General features: G+C 45.1%; 1 protein-coding gene across 1 annotated transcript in view; it reads left to right on the top strand.

Moving 5' to 3' along the window:
* The window catches only part of LOC115170062 (ephrin type-B receptor 3), a 56,796-nt gene extending 41,299 nt beyond the window's left edge, over positions 1-15,497 (top strand). The window contains exons 12-15 of the mRNA XM_029726306.1: positions 2,021-2,236; positions 4,108-4,257; positions 5,705-5,898; positions 13,519-15,497. Coding sequence (XP_029582166.1) covers positions 2,021-2,236; positions 4,108-4,257; positions 5,705-5,898; positions 13,519-13,633 — 675 coding nt within the window. The 3' untranslated portion in view covers positions 13,634-15,497. The remainder of the gene's footprint in view (positions 1-2,020; positions 2,237-4,107; positions 4,258-5,704; positions 5,899-13,518) is intronic.
* Positions 15,498-18,469: the final 2,972 nt, after the last annotated feature.

Genomic DNA, 18,469 nt, shown 5'->3' with positions numbered 1-18,469 from the left:
GTCAGCCGAGTGGCCCGTCTGCCCGGCGCAGCTATCGGCGCCACCAAAGTGGGCGACGCCGATGGTGGAGCGAGGTCCACGTCCTGCACCTGAGCCACCTCCAGGATAGGTGGGTTGGGGAGGGAGGGTGTAGCGCAGTGTCGTCGGTGACGGCAGCCACCCTCCCTTCCCTCCCTTATTGTTTAGGGGTTATTGTTTAATGGGTTTTTGTTGGGGATTTTTTTGTTGTTGGTGTTTTCTGTTGGGAGGTGCATTCCGGGGTCTGCACCTTGAGGGGGGGGTACTGTCACGTCCTGACCAGCAGATGGAGCTATTGTATTAGTTTTGAGGTCAGGACGTGGCAGTTTTGTGTGTGTGAATGTTTGTGTTGGTGATTGGGACTTCCAATTAAAGGCAGGTGTGTTGAGTTGCCTTTGATTGGAAGTCCTATATAGGTGTGTGTGTTTTTCTTTGGGGTGGTGGGTAGTTGTTTTTGCACTGCGTTTGTATAGCCTGTAAAACTGTTGCTGTTGTCATCTTTATTGTTTTGTCAGTGAATACTTTACTCTTTTGAAATTAAAACCATGAGTATCCACATACCCGCTGCGCCTTGGTCTTCTCTCCATGACAACTTTTGTGACATCCCCAAGGTTGATGTTGACGCATATCCCACTCCACGGTAGTTATTTGGGTCAAATTTGTTTCCACTTTTGTGGATTGGGGTGATCAGTCCTTGGTTCTAAATATTGGGGAAGATGCAAGAGCTGAGGATGATGTTAAATAATTTAAGTATAGCCAATTGGAATTTGTGGTCTGTATATTTTATCATTTAATTTAGGACAACCAGGCCTTTTGGGGTGAGAGGGTTTGTATTTTGTCCAGTAGTTCATTCAATGTAATCGGAGAATCCAGTTGGTTCTGGGTGTCTTTAATTGTTTATTCTAAGATTTATATTTGGTCATGTATATATCTCCATTTTGGATAAAAAACTCTTCTTGTTGTTGTTTGTTTAGTGTGTTCCAATTTTCCCAGAGCGGTTAGATTCGATGGATTCTTCAATTACATTGAGAGGATTTCTGACGTGCTGTTCCTTCTTTTTCTTTAGTGTATTTCTGTATTGTTTTAGTGATTCACCATAGTGAAGGTGTAGGCTCAGGTTTTCTGGGTCTCTATGTTTTTGGTTGGATAGGTTTCTCAATTTCTTTCTTAGGTTTTTGCATTCTTCATCAAACAATTTGTCATTGTTGTTCATTTTCTTAGGTTGTCTGCTTGCAATTTTTAGATTTGATAGGGAAGCTGAGAGGTCAAATACGGTTTAGGATTTCTACTGCCAAGTTTACACCTTTCCTATTACAGTGAAACTTTTTGTCCAGGAAGTTGTCTGAAAGGGATTGAATTTGTTGTTTCCTTCCATCTATAGCATTTCTTAATATTATTCACTTCCTTTGGCTTTGATGCCTCATGTTTGAGTATTGCTCTGTTCAAGTAGACTGTGATATTGCTGTGATCTGATAGGGATGTCATTGGGCTGACTGTAAACACTCTGAGAGACTCTGGGTTGAGGTCAGTGATAAAGTAGTCTACAGTACTACTGCCAAGAGATGAGCTAAAAATGTATCTACCGTAGGAGTCCCCTCGAAGCCTACCATTGACTAGGTGCTGTACATACCCAGCGTGTGACAGAGCTGCAGGAGTTGTGACCCATTTCTGTTGGTTATGTTGTCGTAGTTGTGCCTAGGGGGGCATATATGGGGGAGGGAATGCTGTCACCTCCAGGTAGGTGTTTGTCCCCATGTGTGCTGAGGTGGTGTCCTTTCTCTCGCTCACACTCTGTCTCTCTCTCTCTCTCCCTCCCCTATATATATTTCCTCTCCCATTTCCCCCATTTCTGTCTCTCTCTCTCTCCTCCCTTCTCTCTTTCCCTCCCTCTCTTCCTCTCCCATCCCCCTCTATCTACCCACTCCCTCTTTCTGCATTAACCCTCAATCTATCTACCCTCCCTCCCCAACCCCCTCCCCATTACCCCTCGCCTCCCTCACAGCTGAATGACGGACGCTTCACTGTGATCCAGCTGGTGGGCATACTGCGTGGCATCGCAGCGGGCATGAAGTACCTCTCGGACATGAACTACGTTCACCGGGACCTGGCTGCCCGCAACATCCTGGTGAACACCAACCTAGTGTGTAAGGTGTCCGACTTCGGCCTGTCCCGTTTCCTAGACGATTCATCAGCCGACCCCACTTACATTAGCTCTCTGGTGAGTGACCTGGATGGAGAGTGGGGTTGTGGGTATGAGTGACCTGGATGGAGAGGGGGGTTGTTGGTATGAGGGACCTGGATGGAGAGGGTGGTTGTAGGTATGAGTGACCTGGATAGAGAGGGTGGTTGTGGGTATGAGTGACCTGGATGGAGAGGGTGGTTGTAGGTATGAGTGACCTAGATGGAGAGGGTGGTTGTAGGTATGAGTGACCTGGATAGAGAGGGTGGTTGTGGGTATGAGTGACCTGGATAGAGAGGATGGTTGTAGGTATGAGTCACCTGGATAGAGAGGGTGGTTGTGGGTATGAGTGACCTGGATGGAGAGGGTGGTTGTGGGTATGAGTGACCTGGATAGAGAGGGTGGTTGTGGGTATGAGTGACCTGGATGGAGAGGGTGGTTGTAGGTATGAGTGACCTGGATGGAGAGAGTGGTTGTGGGTATGAGTGACCTGGATAGAGAGGGTGGTTGTGGGTATGAGTGACCTGGATGGAGAGGGTGGTTGTGGGTATGAGTGACCTGGATAGAGAGGGTGGTTGTGGGTATGAGTGACCTGGATGGAGAGGGGGGTTGTAGGTATGAGTGACCTGGATAGAGAGGGTGGTTGTAGGTATGAGTGACCTGGATGGAGAGGGGGGGTTGTAGGTATGAGTGACCTGGATAGAGAGGGTGGTTGTAGGTATGAGTGACCTGGATGGAGAGGGTGGTTGTGGGTATGAGTGACCTGGATGGAGAGGGTGGTTGTGGGTATGAGTGACCTGGATAGAGAGGGTGGTTGTGGGTATGAGTGACCTGGATGGAGAGGGGGGTTGTAGGTATGAGTGACCTGGATAGAGAGGGTGGTTGTAGGTATGAGTGACCTGGATGGAGAAGGGGGTTGTGGGTATGAGTCACCTGGATGGAGAGAGGGGTTGTGGGTATGAGTGACCTGGATGGAGAGGGTGGTTGTAGGTATGAGTGACCTGGATGGAGAGGGGGGTTGTAGGTATGAGTGACCTGGATGGAGAGGGTGGTTGTGGGTATGAGTGACCTGGATGGAGAGGGTGGTTGTGGGTATGAGTGACCTGGATAGAGACGGTGGTTGTAGGTATGAGTGACCTGGATGGAGAGGGTGGTTGTGGGTATGAGTGACCTGGATGGAGAAGGGGGTTGTGGGTATGAGTGACCTGGATGGAGAGGGGGGTTGTGGGTATGAGTGACCTGGATGGAGAGAGGGGTTGTGGGTATGAGTGACCTGGATGGAGAGGGGGGTTGTGGGTATGAGTGACCTGGATAGAGAGGGGGGTTGTAGGTATGAGTGACCTGGATGGAGAGGGGGGTTGTAGGTATGAGTGACCTGGATAGAGAGGGTGGTTGTAGGTATGGATCTTGTTAGCTTGGTCTGTGTTTAATCGGTCTATCTATTTTTGTCTGTGTGTGTTTATCTGTGAGATTGCTTGTTTGTTAGCTTTCTTTGTTTGTTTGCAATTTTGTGTGTGTGTGTGTGTGAGTGCTCACTAATTTGTGTCTTCGTGTCTCTGCATTCTGTGATCATGTTTGGGAGACTTTGGTTACCTGTGTGTGTGTCTCTGCATGTGTGTGTGTGTATTTCTGCATATGTGTGTCTCTGCGTGTGTTCGTGTGTCTCTGCGTGTGAGTGTGTGTGTGTGTGTGTGTGTGTGTGTGTGTGTCTCTGCGTGTCTGTGTGTATCTCTGCGTGTGTGTGTGTGTGTATTTCTGCGTGTGTGTGTGTGTGTATTTCTGCGTGTGTGTATCTCTGCTGCATGTGTCTGTGTGTGTCTACCTTCCTCTCCCTGTGTGAGTGTTTATAATGGCTCCATCGCCCAGCATGCTCCACTGTAACAACCCCGCCTCCCCCTGTGTCTCTGCAGGGAGGGAAGATTCCCATCCGCTGGACCGCCCCTGAGGCCATCGCCTTCAGGAAGTTCACCTCGGCCAGTGACGTCTGGAGCTACGGCATCGTCATGTGGGAGGTGGTGTCCTACGGAGAGAGGCCCTACTGGGACATGGGAAACCAGGATGTGAGTTAGGTCCTAGCTCCTGTTGCGTCTGATAGGCTCATACTACCAGAAGAAGTGTTTCAATATCTACTGTAGCAGACTAGAACGCACTAGCATGCGACCTAGATGTCAGGTAGTTAGGTCCTAGCTCCCGTAGCGTCTGACAGATCGACACAGAGTGTGGAACATGGTTCCATGGTTCCATACTACTTATTTATTTATTCAGGGTATTTATTTGATCGGGACAGTGCACATTAATCATTGAATTAAACATTTCAGTTTCAACATCAATGTACAAGTCCCCGTTTAGCAGCAAAGCAAATTTTCATCCATATTCCCTGAATGAATGACTTAGAATGAAATAATATATTGGGCATGAATTGAAAGTAGTATGCTAGTATGGATGTTGGATTGGAGCCACTATTTTATTTCAGATTCATAGTCTTGAAGGGGTAGTTTACACTGAGGTACATTGCAGCTGCACTTTTAGTTTGAGCTTGACAGTTATGCTTGAGAGTTTTTATCTTCACTGTGCAGGTGGTTAGTGCAGCTTTGTTGACGTTTTTTTACTTTATTGTCTCCTGCTACCCACGTCTCCACCTGTATCTTCAATCCACAGATATTTACTACGGCAGGGTAGTTAACTACCACACACACACACACACACACTCATACACACAAGCTCACACGCGCACACACACTCACGCACACACACCCACTCTCTATCCCCAAAACACATCTTACCATCTCACTGGGCTTCTACCTTATTAATGAATAGAGCGCAATTATGCTCATCCAAACGTGGCATCCAACATGTTGTATCACTACAGTAGCCACTTTCAAAAGAATCATTACATTTGTGAGCAGCGAAAAACAGCAATAGGAATAGTACAGATGTTGTATGATCCCAAAGGCAAATTTGCATTGCAGCAAGAAGTAACCGAAATACATAACGACAGCATATGGATATAAATAGCTTTGTAGAGAATACAAACACGTCATGACAAATAAATGAGGAAACGGGAGTGCAAGTTGTGCAGTGCAGTAGAGAGATTCTTCATCTTTTACAAAGGCCCATTTGCTTTGTAGCAAGTAGTCAAATACATGTGAAGTGTATAGAAAGTAGAACAGAAAATAGCATATTGTAACAACGGTAATCAACTAATCAACATTAATCAACTGTAATCAACAGTAATCACATGTGATCAACAGTAATCACATGTAATCAACAGCAATCAACAGTAATCAACTGAATTAACTGACTCTTACTTTCTTTTCTGTTCTTCCTCGTGAATTAGAATTTCAATACACTTTTTAAATTGGCAGGAATTGAGAATGGAATTGATCCCTAAACCTTTTCTATCATACCACAGGATACAATACCATATGATATCATATTGTATCGTACTGCATGGTATACTATCACATTGTATCGCATAGTATCATATGGTATTAACCATTTCCTTAGGTGATGACTGCGGTGGAACAGGACTACCGTCTGCCCCCTCCTATGGACTGCCCCATGGTGCTGCACCAGCTCATGCTGGAGTGCTGGGTGAAGGAGAGGAACCTGAGGCCCAAATTCTGCCAGATCGTCAGCACCCTGGACAAGCTGCTCCGCAACGCCGCCACACTCAAAGTGGTCACCAGCACATACTCAGGGTGAGTGGAGGAGACTGGAGAGGAATTATTTCTTTGCCATGGGGTGGCAACGTAGCCTAGTGGATAGAGCGTTGGACTAGTAACCGCAAGGTTGCAAATTCGAATCCCCGAGCTGACAAGGTACAAATCTGTCGTTCTGCCCCTGAACAAGGCAGTTAACCCACTGTTCCTAGGCTGTCATTGAAAATAAGAATTTGTTCTTAACTGACTTGCCTTGTCAAATAAAGATACATTTTTTATTTTTTATTTCTTTATTATTATATATATTTTTAATAATTATTATTAAACTCAGCAAAAAAAGAAACGTCCCTTTTTCAGAACCCTGTCTTTCGAAGATAATTTGTAAAAATCAAAATAACTTCACAGATCTTCATTGTAAAGGGTTTAAATACTGTCTCCCATGCTCATTCAATGAACCATAAACAATTAATGAACATGGACCTGTGGAACGGTCGTTAAGACACTAACAGCCTGCAGACGGTAGGCAATTAAGGTCAAAGTTATGACAATTTGGGACACTAAAGAGGCCTTTCTACTGACTCTGAAAAACACCAAAAGAAAGATGCCCAGGGGCCCTGCTCATCTGCGTGAACATGCCTTAGGCATGCTGCAAGGAGGCATGAGGACTGCAGATGTGGCCAGGGCAATACATTTCAATGTCGGTACTGTGAGAAGCCTAAGATAGCGCTACAGGGAGACAGGACGGACAGCTGATCGTCCTCGCAATGGCAGACCATGTGTAACAACACCTGCATAGGATCGGTACATCCGAACATCACACCTGTGGTACAGGTACAAGATGGCAACAACTGCCCGAGATACACCAGGAACGCACAATCCCTCCATCAGTGCTCAGACGGTCCGCAATAGGCTGAGAGAGGCTGGACTGAGGGCTTGTAGGCCTGTTGTAAGGCAGGTCCTCACCAGACATCACCGGCAACAACGTCGCCTACGGGCACAAACCCACTGTCGCTGGACCAAACAGGACTGGCAAAAAGTGCTCTTCACTGACGAGTCGCGGTTTTGCCTCACCAGGGGTGATGGTCGGATTCGCCTTTATCGTCGAAGAAATGAGCGTTACACTGAGGCCTGTACTCTGGAGCGGGATCGATTTGGAGGCGGAGGGTCCATCATGGTCTGGGGCAGTGTGTCACAGCATCATCGGACTGAGCTTGTTGTCAATGCAGGCAATCTCAACGCTGTGCGTTAGAGGGAAGACATCCTCCTCCCTCATGTGGCACCCTTCCTGCAGGCTCATCCTGACATAACCCTCCAGCATGACAATGCCACCAGCCATACTGCTTGTTCTGTGCGTGATTTCCTGCAAGACAGGAATGTCAGTGTTCTGCCAAGCCAGCGAAGTGCCCGGATCTCAATCCCATTGAGCACGTCTGAGATCTGTTGGGTCGGAGGGTGAGGGCTAGGGCCATTCCTCCCAGAAATGTCCGAGAACTTGCAGGTGCCTTGGTGGAAGAGTGGGGTAACATCTCACAGCAAGAACAGGCAAATCTGGTGCAGTCCATGAGGAGAAGATGCACTGCAGTACTTAATGCAGCTGGTGGCCACACCAGATACTGACTGTTACTTTTTATTTTGACCCCCCCTTTTGTTCAGGAACACATTATTCCATTTCTGTTAGTCACATGTCTGTGGAACTTGTTCAGTTTATGCCTCAGTTGCTGAATCTTATGTTCATACAAATATTTACACATGTTAAGTTTGCTGAAAATAAACGCAGTTGACAGTGAGAGGACTTTTTTATATAAATGTTTTTATTCATAATTGTTATATATATGTATTTTTATATGCACAACAAGACCGGTGTAAAGAAAAAGTTAAATGGTTTCTAAACAACAACTTCTAAATAAGCTTACGTGCGTCTGCAGCCGAGAAACCTACAGATTTGCACAAAAACCTCTCCCATGATAATGAACAGAAATTCAAAGTATACTGTCAATAGTAGTAATTATCGAAACACCAACCTACACATTTAGTGTTTTTTTGTTGTTGGTTTGATTTGTTGTTTTGGCATGCGATCAACAATATCAACAGCAGCGTGTTGGGCTAAACTGATGTATAGGGCATGAAGGTCTGGTTCAGCTCTTTGTACCCCACCAAACAAAACCACAAAAATATCATATACCACTTATCAGTTTCTCGCTTGAGCCTCAATGTCTTCCAGTTTCACTGTTGCAGCATTACCCCAAGAGTGATTCCTATTGCCAGGAGCGGGCCTCTGTGAAGCTAATTGCGTGTGGAAATGTAATGTCTGACCTAGGTTTAATTCCCCGTGCTCTTGGCTGCCTCCTGAATGTCGGTAATAGGACAGAGAAAGAGATGGCAGAGAGCAGACTAACAGAGAGCTGAGGTGATGGAGGATGTAGAAACAGACTAATGTAGAGCTGAGGTGATGGAGGATGTAGAAACAGACTAATGTAGAGCTGAGGTGATGGAGGATGTAGAAACAGACTAATGTAGAGCTGAGGTGATGGAGGATGTAGAAACAGACTAATGTAGAGCTGAGGTGATGGAGGATGTAGAAACAGACTAATGTAGAGCTGAGGTGATGGAGGATGTAGAAACAGACTAACAGAGAGCTGAGGTGATGGAGGATGTAGAAACAGACTAATGTAGAGCTGAGGTGATGGAGGATATAGAAACAGACTAATGTAGAGCTGAGGTGATGGAGGATGTAGAAACAGACTAACAGAGACCTGAGGTGATGGAGGATGTACAAACAGACTAATGTAGAGCTGAGGTGATGGAGGATGTAGAAACAGACTAACAGAGAGCTGAGGTGATGGAGGATGTAGAAACAGACTAACAGAGAGCTGAGGTGATGGAGGATGTAGAAACAGACTAATGTAGAGCTGAGGTGATGGAGGATGTAGAAACAGACTAACAGAGAGCTGAGGTGATGGAGGATGTAGAAACAGACTAATGTAGAGCTGAGGTGATGGGGATGTAGAAACAGACTAATGTAGAGCTGAGGTGATGGAGGATATAGAAACAGACTAATGTAGAGCTGAGGTGATGGGGGATGTAGAAACAGACTAACAGAGAGCTGAGGTCATGGAGGATGTAGAAACAGACTAATGTAGAGCTGAGGTGATGGAGGATGTAGAAACAGACTAATGTAGAGCTGAGGTGATGGAGGATGTAGAAACAGACTAATGTAGAGCTGAGGTGATGGGGATGTAGAAACAGACTAATGTAGAGCTGAGGTGATGGAGGATGTAGAAACAGACTAATGTAGAGCTGAGGTGATGGAGGATGTAGAAACAGACTAACAGAGAGCTGAGGTGATGGAGGATGTAGAAACAGACTAATGTAGAGCTGAGGTGATGGAGGATGTAGAAACAGACTAATGTAGAGCTGAGGTGATGGAGGATGTAGAAACAGACTAACAGAGAGCTGAGGTGATGGGGGATGTAGAAACAGACTAATGTAGAGCTGAGGTGATGGAGGATGTAGAAACAGACTAATGTAGAGCTGAGGTGATGGAGGATGTAGAAACAGACTAACAGAGACCTGAGGTGATGGAGGATGTAGAAACAGACTAACAGAGAGCTGAGGTGATGGAGGATGTAGAAACATACTAATGTAGAGCTGAGGTGATGGAGGATGTAGAAACAGACTAATGTAGAGCTGAGGTGATGGAGGATGTAGAAACAGACTAATGTAGACCTGAGGTGATGGAGGATGTAGAAACAGACTAACAGAGACCTGAGGTGATGGAGGATGTAGAAACAGACTAATGTAGAGCTGAGGTGATGGAGGATGTAGAAACAGACTAATGTAGACCTGAGGTGATGGAGGATGTAGAAACAGACTAATGTAGAGCTGAGGTGATGGAGGATATAGAAACAGACTAATGTAGAGCTGAGGTGATGGGGGATGTAGAAACAGACTAACAGAGAGCTGAGGTCATGGAGGATGTAGAAACAGACTAATGTAGAGCTGAGGTGATGGAGGATGTAGAAACAGACTAATGTAGAGCTGAGGTGATGGAGGATGTAGAAACAGACTAATGTAGAGCTGAGGTGATGGGGATGTAGAAACAGACTAATGTAGAGCTGAGGTGATGGAGGATGTAGAAACAGACTAATGTAGAGCTGAGGTGATGGAGGATGTAGAAACAGACTAACAGAGAGCTGAGGTGATGGAGGATGTAGAAACAGACTAATGTAGAGCTGAGGTGATGGAGGATGTAGAAACAGACTAATGTAGAGCTGAGGTGATGGAGGATGTAGAAACAGACTAACAGAGAGCTGAGGTGATGGGGGATGTAGAAACAGACTAATGTAGAGCTGAGGTGATGGAGGATGTAGAAACAGACTAATGTAGAGCTGAGGTGATGGAGGATGTAGAAACAGACTAACAGAGACCTGAGGTGATGGAGGATGTAGAAACAGACTAACAGAGAGCTGAGGTGATGGAGGATGTAGAAACATACTAATGTAGAGCTGAGGTGATGGAGGATGTAGAAACAGACTAATGTAGAGCTGAGGTGATGGAGGATGTAGAAACAGACTAATGTAGACCTGAGGTGATGGAGGATGTAGAAACAGACTAACAGAGACCTGAGGTGATGGAGGATGTAGAAACAGACTAATGTAGAGCTGAGGTGATGGAGGATGTAGAAACAGACTAATGTAGACCTGAGGTGATGGAGGATGTAGAAACAGACTAACAGAGACCTGAGGTGATGGAGGATGTAGAAACAGACTAATGTAGAGCTGAGGTGATGGAGGATGTAGAAACAGACTAATGTAGAGCTGAGGTGATGGAGGATGTAGAAACAGACTAACAGAGACCTGAGGTGATGGAGGATGTAGAAACAGACTAACAGAGAGCTGAGGTGATGGAGGATGTAGAAACAGACTAATGTAGTGCTGAGGTGATGGAGGATGTAGAAACAGACTAATGTAGTGCTGAGGTGATGGAGGATGTAGAAACAGACTAATGTAGTGCTGAGGTGATGGAGGATGTAGAAACAGACTAATGTAGAGCTGAGGTGATGGAGGATGTAGAAACAGACTAATGTAGAGCTGAGGTGATGGAGGATGTAGAAACAGACTAATGTAGAGCTGAGGTGATGGAGGATGTAGAAACAGACTAACAGAGACCTGAGGTGATGGAGGATGTAGAAACAGACTAACAGAGAGCTGAGGTGATGGAGGATGTAGAAACAGACTAACAGAGAGCTGAGGTGATGGAGGATGTAGAAACAGACTAATGTAGAGCTGAGGTGATGGAGAATATAGAAACAGACTAACAGAGACCTGAGGTGATGGAGGATGTAGAAACAGACTAATGTAGAGCTGAGGTGATGGAGGATGTAGAAACAGACTAACAGAGAGCTGAGGTGATGGGGGATGTAGAAACATACTAATGTAGAGCTGAGGTGATGGAGGATGTAGAAACAGACTAATGTAGAGCTGAGGTGATGGAGGATGTAGAAACAGACTAATGTAGACCTGAGGTGATGGAGGATGTAGAAACAGACTAACAGAGACCTGAGGTGATGGAGGATGTAGAAACAGACTAATGTAGAGCTGAGGTGATGGAGGATGTAGAAACAGACTAATGTAGAGCTGAGGTGATGGAGGATGTAGAAACAGACTAATGTAGACCTGAGGTGATGGAGGATGTAGAAACAGACTAACAGAGACCTGAGGTGATGGAGGATGTAGAAACAGACTAATGTAGAGCTGAGGTGATGGAGGATGTAGAAACAGACTAATGTAGAGCTGAGGTGATGGAGGATGTAGAAACAGACTAACAGAGACCTGAGGTGATGGAGGATGTAGAAACAGACTAACAGAGAGCTGAGGTGATGGAGGATGTAGAAACAGACTAATGTAGTGCTGAGGTGATGGAGGATGTAGAAACAGACTAATGTAGTGCTGAGGTGATGGAGGATGTAGAAACAGACTAATGTAGTGCTGAGGTGATGGAGGATGTAGAAACAGACTAATGTAGAGCTGAGGTGATGGAGGATGTAGAAACAGACTAATGTAGAGCTGAGGTGATGGAGGATATAGAAACAGACTAATGTAGAGCTGAGGTGATGGAGGATGTAGAAACAGACTAACAGAGAGCTGAGGTGATGGGGGATGTAGAAACAGACTAACAGAGAGCTGAGGTGATGGAGGATGTAGAAACAGACTAATGTAGAGCTGAGGTGATGGAGGATGTAGAAACAGACTAACAGAGAGCTGAGGTGATGGGGGATGTAGAAACAGACTAACAGAGAGCTGAGGTGATGGAGGATGTAGAAACAGACTAACAGAGAGCTGAGGTGATGGAGGATGTAGAAACAGACTAATGTAGACCTGAGGTGATGGAGGATGTAGAAACAGATTAACAGAGACATGAGGTGATGGAGGATGTAGAAACAGACTAATGTAGAGCTGAGGTGATGGAGGATGTAGAAACAGACTAATGTAGAGCTGAGGTGATGGAGGATGTAGAAACAGACTAATGTAGAGCTGAGGTGATGGAGGATGTAGAAACAGACTAACAGAGAGCTGAGGTGATGGAGGATGTAGAAACAGACTAATGTAGAGCTGAGGTGATGGGGATGTAGAAACAGACTAATGTAGAGCTGAGGTGATGGAGGATGTAGAAACAGACTAACAGAGACATGAGGTGATGGAGGATGTAGAAACAGACTAATGTAGAGCTGAGGTGATGGAGGATGTAGAAACAGACTAATGTAGAGCTGAGGTGATGGAGGATGTAGAAACAGACTAACAGAGACATGAGGTGATGGAGGATGTAGAAACAGACTAACAGAGACCTGAGGTGATGGAGTGTGGGTAATAAGAGATAATAATAAGAGAAGCTAAAAGAGGAATGTATTTAATTAGGTTGCTACGGGAGGCCAAGCCCATTGCTGTGATGGGCCAAATGGGGATGTGTGTGTTTGTGTGTGTGTGTCAATGTGTGTGTGTGTGTGTTTGTGTGTGTGTGTGTCAATGTGTGTCTTGCGTGTGTTATGCTAGGTGTCATTGTATGCCGATGACATGCCGATGATTCATTTATGGCCTCATCAGTGAGTGAGTGAGAGTGAGTGAGTGAGTGAGTGAGTGAGTGAGTGAGCATTATCAATATTGTACTGATATTGTAGTATCTTTAGAATGAAGATGACGGAGGTACTAGTTTTTATTACAATCCCAACATGATTAATTTATTCTGCTCAGAGGTTAAATTGGATTTTGTAAGTGGTGGAACTGGCTTCTAGGTTGTCTTTTCCATGATCGGTATCAACACATATTTGATGGATTGTCACTGTGTGCTGTGTGCTGTCTCCCATCCTCAGTGTTGTTGACAGCGTAATACTATACCACCTAACACAGCAGCGTTCTTCAGCCCTGTTCCTGGTTAAATGAAGTTTCAAGTAGACAAGTGTAGCTCTAGCACACCTAATTGAACAAACCAAGGGCTTGATGATTAGTCGATAAGTTGAACATGTTGTGCTAGCACTGAGCTGGAACGAAACCCTGCACACCCTATGGGTCTCTGCTCCAGAACCAGGAATCTAAAAACACTGGTGTAACAGTTTGTACTCTTGAAAAAAACCACACGTGACTGACCTATTGCCTCTGTTGACAGGGATCTGATGCGGATCGGGGGGACGTTGCCTGGCCACCACATGAAGAGCCTGGACAGCAGTCAGAATGACATCGTTCGACAACAGATGAGCGCAACTCTCCCCATAAGGGTCTGAGGTTTGGATCTGGACCAACAGAACAACAAACCAACAAATCAGCAGAGGAAACTGGACCCACTAGAAACTACCTAGGAGCTCTACTAGCAGAACCCAATGAATGAATGAATGGATGACCCATTTCTAGACAAAACAAAAGTGGTCTGCTGTACCTAGACAAAACTAACATGGAAAAGGACATCTTGACTTTGGACAGCTTCAGTGGAGCTCTGTTGAGAATAGACTCTTGAGCAGCTTGTGGAGAACTTGATTATTGGTGTGTGCTCGCACTCAGTATTGACATTTGTGATTTCGAGAACCGTCCATTGACAGAAAGCCAAACTCCCCCTCAGGTTATGTTTGCATGTCTGCATGTGTTTTCTGCTGCCTGGGAAGTGTCCTGTTGCCAAAGTGATTCCCATGTCTTCCCTGCCTTTATCATTGACTTTGACCACGGATGGGAACGGATATGGATACTATGTACTGGAAAGATACAGGCGCAATGATGATACAAAAGGGTTTGTTCAAATGATGAGTCTTTGAGGACGGATTCTATGGATTCTGAAGGAACGCGGACACCTGAAAAGATTGTATCCTAATGCCCTTGGTCAGAGAACTTGATTGCAGACTTCTATAAGAATTGCTGTTTTTTATTATCTTGTTTTGTCCACTTTCTTTAATTGTGGTCTTTCATGTCAGTGGAATGTTTTGGTCTTATGATACTGTATGTGTGTTTGCGTGTCCCATTCACCTTCACTGGATAAAGGGGCTGACTGAGTAGGACGTATTTGACTGTAACACAGTACAGGACACACCATCATGTGCATGCCAAATTGGAACTGTTGTGGATGAACGTCATGTGAACAAGAGACAATGGTTCCGCATAACTATTACTCTATTTTCTTACTCTTATTTTATTCAACTATGTCTTGTTTTTGATGCTAAGTTATTTCTTATAGCTGATAATAGTATTGCATTTTCTACAGTAATTGAGGGATATCTTTTTTTTTGTTTCTTTCACACATTAACTTAATACACTAGACAGTGAATTTAATGATTAAACAAGAATGAAATATTTTGTGGCAGCTGTGGCTCGTAGGAAAGGGTTAATGATGAACCATAGCTACTTCTAGTCACCATTGCTTGCAGACATTGTCAGCCTGTCAGTACAGTTGTCAATTCCATTATTCTGGACACGCTACTGATATCTTAGCCTGGGGCTCCAGTCCGTTTGTGCTTTAACCAAATCGTCTCTGTGTTTTCCCATTGTCATGCCGAACATGTTTGGCCTGACACTGATAGTCAGGGAAGTTGGCTAAAGCACATAGAATATGGTACCAGGCTAACTGATATCTATGTTGATGTGTCGGATGTTTTCTTAAGTAAAATGTGTCAAGGATCCCTTGCAAATGAAATATGTTGCCATTAAGATGATAATTATGTGACCTCAATATCAACCTGACCCACAAAAAGTTTGAATTATTCAGTGAATTACTCTTGACATGTTTTTTTTTTTTAAGTACGCCAGCTGTCAGTATCTGCTGTGTTATATGATCTCCCCATCCCTACTAAATCCGCCCACAGTTCATTTTCATTTGACCCCTCTGACCTCCGTGTGAACCCTCGTTTGTATGTTTGTTTATTGTTGGCAACATCAAAAGAAAAATGACAGTTTAAAGGGGCCATGTACCAGGATAAAAAAAATCTATGTGAAATAAGAAAAATAAGGAAATTAATGTCCATCAGGGCAGACTTCTTTCTGTAAGACTAAGGTGTATGGAATTGTAAACAAACAAAAAAAAGAAACTCGAACAAAATACGCATTTCTCTCTTAGTATTTTTTCGATAATCATATGCAAATCAATTATTAAAGTGATCTATGGTATTCTCTTTTATTTCTCTGCGGGTCCAGCACAAAGTAATTCCAGGTCTTCTCTTCTTCCAGTCGTAGGACGAACATAGGGAATAGCAAGTATGTTTTTCTTTTAGAATATCATATTAGTTATGAAACTCATTCACTTTTAAGCTTAATCAAAGACCAGTCCACACAGCTCATTAATTAGTGAGAAAGCAGGACTATAGATTCGTCCTCCGTCATGGGAGAGGCTTCAAGGAAGCGAGATACCCTGGCATCATTCCAACAATGGTAGTGGCTCTATGTGCATTTTTTGGCAACCTGTACACGACCTGGACACGACCTGTACACAACCTGTACACGACCTGTACACAACCTGTACACGACCTGTACACAACCTGTACATGACCTGTGCACGACCTGTACACAACCTGTACACGACCTGGACACGACCTGTACATGACCTGTACACGACCGCATCATGTCACATCGATCTTGTCTTGCCAATATTGATGAGCGGTGCTGTCACCTGGCAACACCCTAGTGGTGGACACCTAACTGATGTTCTGTTCTTATTGACTGTGTTAAAACCGACCCTTGTGGATGGCCTGGAAGGCTAATGCAGATATTTATAGTTTTTTTTTTGGACCCGATGCTGAGCAAGCAGGCGTATGATAATCTCCCTGAGGAGAGATCGGTGGTGACATGTCCATCTTCCTCCGAATTTGTCCTTGAGAAGATAGACGTACTGCCACCAACACCATATAGTGTCCCAGTTGAAGAAGAACGTGGGGATAGGTCATTGAGACGTATGGTTAGATCTGGCATGATTTCCTTCTTGTGTATAATTGAGTATATCTGGGCTATAATGGGTCTTGTGATAGATATTCTTCTTGTACTGTAGCCCTCAGTAAAGGTTGTTTAGGAACATACAGCACTAGACGTAGATGGGAGAAACCTATTAATATAGATACTGAAGTTGCCATCTTGGCCAGGTCTCCCTTGGAGAAGAGTCGATTTATGTCAATGGGTCAAATAAAGGTTGGGTTAAAGAATGAAGAATAGTATTGTAGGTTTTTGCAGAGCTTTGACTATACAGCACTTCAGTGCATTAGGTGTTGAAGATGAGGGCCTTGACTAACTAGTGCGTTCAGCCAGAGAGTATGCTCCATATTGACTGTGTGGAGTGTCGTTGACACGTGCTGTCAGGAGAGGGGCGTCGCATTCTATTTTTCTACAATGAAATCAATGTTGATCCAACACAATATCTCTCAGGACCACCACGGACTAGAAGCTAGAAATCTTCAATCTTCCAGCACTTAATCGCAACAAAACTGTTTCGGAAATTCTTTTTTTTTTATCCTTCCATTTAATGCTAGACGACAGCAAGCTTCTCAGGAAAGGATGTGACACCATCCTCATATTACAGCCTATTAGGTAATGACAAATCAACTGAGACAGTTCATCTGTAGATTTTAATGAGCGTGTTTGATGGAGTAAGAACGGAGGATGCGGCGCGTAGATGGCAGGCAATTTCCTGCTTGCTTGTCGTATGCTCTTTGATGGCCAGACACTCGTGCAGTAGAACGTCAAATCTCCAGAGTGAGCCATGTGATTACTGGGAGATTAACAACAGACAAGCTCTTGTACTTACCACTGTGTGTACATGAGAGTGTGTGTGGGGAAGGATAATCATCCACCCACACACACACACACACACACACAGACTAATACATGCACGTACACATGCACATTTGCTTGCACACACTCCCTTCCCCCCACACACAGCCACACACGCACACACAAACAAAACACAAATGCCACCCCCCCAACACACACACTATTCCACTCCCCACACACAGATACATCCCCTAACCCCCCATCTCTCAGTACCCTTTTCTGATTCCACCCCCCCCATCTCTCAGTACCCTCTTCTGATTCTACCCCCCTATCTCTCAGTACCCTCTTCTGATTCCACCCCCCTATCTCTCAATACCCTCTTCTGATTCCACCCCCCCCGTCTCTCAATACCCTCTTCTGATTCCACCCCCCCCATCTCTCAGTACCCTCTTCTGATTCCACCCCCCATCTCTCAGTACCCTCTTCTGATTCCACCCCCCCATCTCTCAGTACCCTCTTCTGATTCCACCCCCCCCGTCTCTCAGTACCCTCTTCTGATTCCACCCCCCCATCTCTCAATACCCTCTTCTGATTCTACCCCCCTATCTCTCAGTACCCTCTTCTGATTCCACCCCCCTATCTCTCAATACCCTCTTCTGATTCCACCCCCCCGTCTCTCAATACCCTCTTCTGATTCCACCCCCCATCTCTCAGTACCCTCTTCTGATTCCACCCCCCATCTCTCAGTACCCTCTTCTGATTCCACCCCCCATCTCTCAGTACCCTCTTCTGATTCCACCCCCCCCGTCTCTCAGTACCCTCTTCTGATTCCACCCCCCCATCTCTCAATACCCTCTTCTGATTCCACCCCCCCATCTCTCAGTACCCTCTTCTGATTCCACCCCCCCATCTCTCAGTACCCTCTTCTGATTCCACCCCCCCCGTCTCTCAGTACCCTCTTCTGATTCCACCCCCCCCCCCCCATCTCTCAGTACCACCTTTTGGTTCCATCTGTACGGTTTCTGCCTAAGCTCATAGCGCTCATTTGCTATTCTGTCCAAAGCTAGTGTAATGCCTCCAATTACTGGAGGCTGTGCTAGCAGGCAGATTTGAAGTGAGGTTTGGCAGGCAGAGTTTGCTACGCATCAGGGACTTTTAACAGAGTAGTGATTTGCTGCCGGTGAGACGGCCGATGCTGTCTGTGCAGCCTCATCAGTGGAAAACTACCCCCTTCATGTAGAAAATGACAGGCTGTTCGGCTGAAAACTGCCAGGCTATTCACAAAAAGATCTGCCTTTCAACTGTGCCTGCTATCTCTCATTGGGAGGAAACCTCAACACAGCAGATTGAAGGGTTTATCAAGGAGGATGGGGAAAGTTGAC

This window comes from Salmo trutta, chromosome 31 (assembly GCF_901001165.1).
Source record: "Salmo trutta chromosome 31, fSalTru1.1, whole genome shotgun sequence".
NCBI classification, from domain to species: domain Eukaryota; kingdom Metazoa; phylum Chordata; class Actinopteri; order Salmoniformes; family Salmonidae; genus Salmo; species Salmo trutta.
Note: the sequence above shows the minus strand (reverse complement) of the source record. Positions and strands in the feature narration are given on the sequence as shown.